We start from the raw sequence: 6581 nt of genomic DNA, 5'->3' as shown, positions 1-6581 counted from the left end.
GAGTAGACCTACCAACTTCAGAAGCTGGGGAAACTTCTGGCACACAGCACTGGAATGGAAACAAAATTGAAAAGCAGAGAAATTAGTATGAGAATTCATCTTCCTCATTGTTGAATATACGCTAACATACATGACCATGTCCCACGTTCACCTGAATGCCCACCCTGGAGTTTACTTACCAGCAGGTATACTCACCCTCTGCCCCATTTTGGTGATACACACAGATTTGACGTAGCAAAGCAACATATACACAAACACGGTCTACCAGTTTGAGCTGAAAACTGCCAAACAAATGGTTTTTTCTAAAGAGAGAAGTGATGCGCTGCTGGGAGAGGTGGTTACCACCAGTCTGGTCTTAACTCCTCCCCACTCTGGTGAAGATGCAGGGCAACCAACGAGTCACTGTCACTCAAAAACAAAACAGAGTCTTGGTGAAAAAAATATCAAGTACATTTTAAGTGCATTGTTAGACCCTGTGATTTAACACAGCCATACACAAAGCACTTTTCTCAATTTGGACATTGTTGGGTTTTCCTTTGTTTACAAGTTCTCCATCAACTGAGGGAAAATTCAGTCATTCATTAGGAACAAAAACACACAACAGCAGGTTGACACACGTTGGTTTGCATGCTGTGGGAAACTCAGATATAAGACGTTGGATTAGTAGAAACTGCCTTCGTAAAGAAATCATCAAAACATCAATTTTGGATCAAGAAAACTGACCTGACGTATGAAGATGGGTCTTTGAAAAGGTCACAGAGAGGGTTTCTGACCAGCCACAGCTCCACCAGTTTCAGCCCCTTCAACTTGTCCAGCTCATGTTCGCTTTTCAGCTGAGGAACAAACAGGAAGCCGGTAGGCGTCAACACATGAACCTTCAACACTACTACACAAACATGACAATGAAAGCCTTGGAGCGGCCAGTCTCACGTCGTTGTGTGAAAGGTTCAGGGCCTTCAGATGAGGCACTTTGGTCACAAGCTCGCTGAGTTCATCCAGTCTCTGGATGCAGTTGTGACTGAGATTCAAGCTTGTCAACTGCAAAGAAAACATTGATTTCATTAGGTCTCGACTTCACTTTGATGATCTAACTTTTAAAGTATCCACAGTATATGAAGATACACAGATTGTTGCTGATTGTCGTACGACCGTTACCTGAGGAATGTTTTCTTCAATGATCTTAATGACGGCCTCCATGTTTGTTTTCCTGTTTAAAGCCACTTTAATATCCTGTGAGACCAAGTCTGTTTCAAAGTAAACATAAAAGTTTCAACATTCACGTCCACTTATGAAAGAATCCACAAGGTAATATTTCATCATGAACAACACAATTCAGAAGATTTAAAACATTTTAAGAAAAAAAAATAATAATAATAATACATTATGAAACCAACTGTAATCAATGAATAATAATTCTAACCACAAAAATGTAAACTGTATATAAAAGTATCACCTGGTGCTTCCAGCCTGTTAACCCAGTAACACATGCCATTTAGATTGTGTTTTAAAAAACAGTGATTGATAAATATTTCCACTATATAAAACAACACATCCCCAATAAAAGGTGTTTTCTTTGAGATGTCAAAGGAAGTGGCCAACATTGTGAATAATCTAATGCCAAAAGAGGTGGTGTGGTTACCTGGGTCTGTGTGAATACTGGTCAGATCCAAAGCTTGCTGTGAGCCATCAAAACGTTTTGACATGCATTGCTAGAAAAGAGAAGAAAAAACATCTTTAAAACAGTTCAAAAACATTCTTTTAAATCAGGGATGCTCATAGTTAACTATTTAACCATTAACAGACAACAACTTTGACCAATTAATGCTAACATACTACTTTCTGCAAGTCCTAAAAAACAAGATGTACTATTGTATGTACTATTTTGTATGGATGTTAACATTTGGCTATGGTATTATTATTTAAAATAACTAAAAAATGTCCAGTAAATTCCTATACATAATTCCCATGAAAAGTTTCTATTTTAGAATATTCCCAATCTTAAATTCCTTTGAACATTTACTGGAAATCTTCCACCTCTTTGCAACCCTAATTGTGTCACACCAAATTTAACACATTTAACTAAACAAATAAACTATTAGTAGATCAAATTCACATCAGGGTGAAATTCACTCCCAGGTATTTGAACTCCTCCACAATGTCCACACTGACCCCCTGGATGATTTGTTATCACTGACCTTCAGATGCTCCAATTCTTCAACCTTCAGATTAGGGAAGAGGAAGTTGGGGGGATCACTGCGCTTGATGTGTAGCGCCACCTTGAGGAACATCAGTCAAGAAAAAAAACATCACAAACTAATGAGTGAAAACAGTAATGTAGAGCCTGTGAGAACATTTAGCAAACAATTCACTAAATGCAAAGAATACATTTATCAGTAAACATTGTTCACTGTGAGATGCACTGGACAAACACTGAGACCCAGTTGGTGGTTTTGACTGTAGTTTTCTAAGAAATCCTTGGTCATTTTTAAGTATTCAGAAACATTTGTAATTGGTGTTTTCAAACTGAAGATCCTGAAGCTCAGTTTTCAAGCCATTTGCATGAAAAAAGTAATAAAAAAACATTTCTCATAAAGGCAGGTGTACGTGAGCTCAAGGCTGATAACAGATAACACAAAGTTCTCATAGAAGTGAGTTTGTGTTTCCAGTTGTCACCACAAACGTACCTTATAGCCATCACAGTCTGTGACCTTGCGAGAACACTTGCGCAGGGCACTGGCAGTAGTGAAATCATCAACGTAGAAATGAACGTTATTGTGGTCGTCATGATACTAGTAAATAGAAAAAATGCAATTAAAACATAGCATTTAGGTGATTGTTAGAGATATAAAAAGTATTAGTGATTATCACAAGTAAATAAAATAAAGGAAAAAGTGTTCAAACTCACTGTAATAATCAACGTATACAAAGGATGATAAATACAATGATAAAGCAAAGGCATTTCCTCCATACATCTCAAGTGATAAACAACATCTTTTTTATCTCAATCACTTATTAGTAAATGATCAAATCCTGCCAACACTCACCTGAATAGGAGTGTAAGGGATGGAGCAGATGTCCTGTAGAGCTGGCACTAACCACTTCTTGTCATACTTTTTGCCGTGAGGAATCTGTTGACAAGGCAAACAAATGGGGATCCTGTTAGACCAATCACAAAGCAGATTAACCAGATGTGAGTGTGAGTGTGAGCTTACACACCGTGATTTTGAACCAGCCTGTTCGGCTTCTAGTTCCTCCTCTGAAAGCTCCTCTCCCTCCTCCTCTGCCACCTCCACCTTTGCCTTGTCGCCAATCTCTGTCCATACGACCGTCTCCTTTGCAAAATTCTCTCCCATAAGGATTGCTGAACAAGACAAAATAATACTAATGATGATGATTTCTGTACAAGAGCAAAAGGCAAGTGACCAAACAGTTCTAAGGATTGTGGGTTTTCATGGAAAGTCTTTTCTGGTTGTAATGAGCCTTCTGTCATCTGCTGCTATCTGGTCTCTGAAGAATACTGCACAGTTATATCTAATTCTAATCCAATTTGAATTAGGTTCATTTAAACTAAGTTGATCAAAACGTAATCATTAAACCTGATCAGATTCAGTAAACCATTGATGCCTGAGAGGAAATATAGTGACATTAATGCTGTTCTCATACATATTTATATGACCTCTAAATAATTAAAAAGGAGCACTCAGAATAATCCATGTCACTACAACTTATATCTACCTTTTATTGTATCTTATTTTATTTTTGACATACATTTTTGTTTATTATGAGTTTTTTTTATTTACCAGTATTTATTTTGTTTCCTCACATCAGTTAAAAACTAATATTTTCTTTAGGAAATGATAAAAATTTCTAAAAAAAACTAAACTTCAAAAATGTATTTCATTTACAATGTATGAATTGAATGTTGTTTCAGGAATACCATGCCATTCTTAGAAAGACAACATTTAATGAAAGTCAACACTTACTATCTTGGCTGAGAACTGCTGTCCTGAGAGCTGTCACTCATGGTAACATCTCGATCAATGACAAGCCTGGACAAGAGTCCAGGTCCTCCAAATCCACCATGGTGGTTCCCCCGCTGCCGGTCTCTGCAGAACGACGACCCCTTGTAGGGGCCTCGGTGTTTGCGAACATGTAGGGGTGCAATTCTGTGATTGTCCTCTGTAAAAGAAAATCCACATCATTAACCTATAATTTTAGTGAGTTTAGTACACATGCATAGCCATAAATGCAATGTTACTAATAATGACAAAATTAATTCTTTCAGTTTTTGGTCTTAGTTTTTTTTCATTTTTGGTTTTGGCCAAGAATTGTCCTATAGCACGGTGCATCTCTATGCTTTGTCTTGGATTGTACAATGTGCAGTAAAATGTATTTTTGTACCAGCATTCAGTTGCCATAAAAAATACTAAAATTATAAATTTACGGTATAATTATATAATGAAATATTTTAATAAATGAATTGAATAAGCAAATTTAGTCAGTGAAATTAAATGAATCCGTGTGGTTAAATGTTGGTATATGTAGGGCTTTACTAACAACCAAAGATAAAGCAAATGTGTAATGTGCATAAACAGGTATTTTAATGTGAACCTTTTGACATTTGGAGACCAGGTGTAGTGGACATCAGGTCTGGTTCTGTTCACTCTGACAGTGTTTTTGGGGTTTTGTTTATAGATCGGGCCCTATTGTCCCCACAAAAATAAAATGAGTTTAAACCCCACAAACTAGAACAACCGTTACCCTGTGCTTTGTCTCAGAGCTCAGTGCACAAACCAAGCTATCCGCCTTCATAACTAATGCTGAGATATTACAGAACCTAAAAGGATCCATAGATTGCAGGTACAGTGTAGTTTGGCACATGGTTTACATGTATTTAGACAATATACCAGCTGTGTACAGTGACTCCATGACACTATTCCCAGCTCTGCTGACCTCCCTCCTCATTTTGAAGTCAAATTCCTCTAAAGGAAATCAGCAGATGTTTAATATTAAAGCTGAGCTCCACAGAAGTCTCTTACCGTTGAAATACGCCATGTTCCTGTGACCGTGTTGTTTTTAAAAAAACAAAAAGTCGGTCGAACAGTCCGTGGAAAAACAAGTTATTAATCCGAACACAAAGTATAAAATCCAACAGAAAGACTAACACACACACTGCCTCAATGTATGTGAAAGAAAAACACACAGATGGCTGCGATATACAGCTGAAACGTTAGAATGTAACGACTTCTGCTGTAACGATGAGAGCGATGGGCTACTTCCTGTTTATAGAGTCAACTGTCAACGCCCAATCCTAACAACGCATGCGCAAATACACGTCACTTCCTGATATGCAAGGGACGTGACATTTGAATGTAAACCGACCATACAATTTTTTTTTTAAATTTCAATAGTACACAATTAAATATGTGACTGTTTTTTGTTATATATATATATAAAATAGAAAAAAAAGAAATAAAAAATTTAAATATATAAATATTTTTACAGTTCACATGTAAATATGCGACTGTTTTGTGGTGTTTTTAATTGTTAATTTAAAAAAAAAAGACAAAAAGGAACAAAAACGGATTAAACACAATACACAACACTGACAATCAAAAACCAAACATTAAATAAAAAACAAAATAAATCGGAATTTACTCAAAACATAAATATTGAATGATTTTTAAAGAGCAAGATTTCAACCTTTTAAATAGTACAATGGAAGCATGTAATTATAGAGAATTAAAAAACCTTATTCAAAATGAAGAATTACTTTTATATTAATTTTTATTATCATTATTATACGATGAAGCATTGTAGTCAGTAAGAAAAAAAAAAAAAAATAATCAGTTTTCCGAATTAATATATATATTTTTATAAAATCCGTTTTCCGAAATAATATTTTTTTTGAATCCGTTTTGGGAATTAATATATTTTTTTAAATCTGTTTTCCGAATTAATAAATTTTTCCTGTGGGGATTATCTCGTAGTTTTTTATTTATTTTTTTTAAACAAAGAGACTGGTTCCAGGTCAGAGTTCATCACAATGGCGTCATCCACAGCGCTGGATATTCATCCATTCATTGATTTTTACTTTTCGAGTTAGAATATAAAGATATTAAGGATTTCCAGTTGGCACAACTTTAACATTAGTGTCGGACAGGTAAAGAGGATACTTTAGTTCAAGAGGACACAGTCGTAGTAAAGCATACTCGGAGGTTGGAGTCCTGGTTGAATTCATTAGCAACAACTACAATACGACGGGCAACTTCACATATACCGGTGGATAATAATATTATTAATGATGCATTGGATTTTATTTGGTGCTTTTCATAAACACTTAAAGCGCTTTACACTGATGTGCATCATTCTTTCACTCCACACACAGTGGTGGTAAGCTACTATTGTAGCCACAGCTGCCCTGGAGCAGACTGACAGAAGTGAGGCTACCATAGTGAACCATCGATCCCTCTGACCACCACCAACACTCACTCACACACTACATTCATACAATGGATGTACATGGACTTGAAAATGGTTCTATTAGTTTTTCAGCGTTTCCTCATCCCTACAGATGCAGA

At 36.1% G+C, this 6581-nt stretch overlaps 1 protein-coding gene across 1 annotated transcript; it reads right to left on the bottom strand.

The window, feature by feature from the left end:
* Positions 1 to 685: 685 nt before the first annotated feature.
* On the bottom strand, positions 686 to 5301 carry LOC114458652 (nuclear RNA export factor 1-like). Its single transcript, XM_028441066.1, has 10 exons — positions 5040 to 5301; positions 3984 to 4179; positions 3217 to 3361; positions 3045 to 3128; positions 2685 to 2789; positions 2196 to 2276; positions 1640 to 1709; positions 1156 to 1244; positions 931 to 1038; positions 686 to 833 (listed from the first exon to the last, which is right to left on the bottom strand). Exons 1-10 carry the CDS (start codon positions 5053 to 5055, stop codon positions 699 to 701), a joined length of 1029 nt encoding a protein of 342 aa, XP_028296867.1. The 5' UTR covers positions 5056 to 5301; the 3' UTR covers positions 686 to 698.
* Positions 5302 to 6581: the final 1280 nt, after the last annotated feature.

This window comes from Gouania willdenowi, unplaced genomic scaffold (assembly GCF_900634775.1).
Source record: "Gouania willdenowi unplaced genomic scaffold, fGouWil2.1 scaffold_155_arrow_ctg1, whole genome shotgun sequence".
Classification (NCBI taxonomy): domain Eukaryota; kingdom Metazoa; phylum Chordata; class Actinopteri; order Blenniiformes; family Gobiesocidae; genus Gouania; species Gouania willdenowi.
Note: the sequence above shows the minus strand (reverse complement) of the source record. Positions and strands in the feature narration are given on the sequence as shown.

Bases quoted from the DNA above. Each gene is read 5' to 3' on its own strand.
- LOC114458652 (XM_028441066.1), bottom strand. The intron at 2,790-3,044 runs GTGAGTGTTGGC...TCTATTTACTAG, and splicing joins TCCCTTACACTCCTATTCAG to TATCATGACGACCACAATAA. The intron at 2,277-2,684 runs GTACGTTTGTGG...ATGTTCCTCAAG, and splicing joins CAGACTGTGATGGCTATAAG to GTGGCGCTACACATCAAGCG.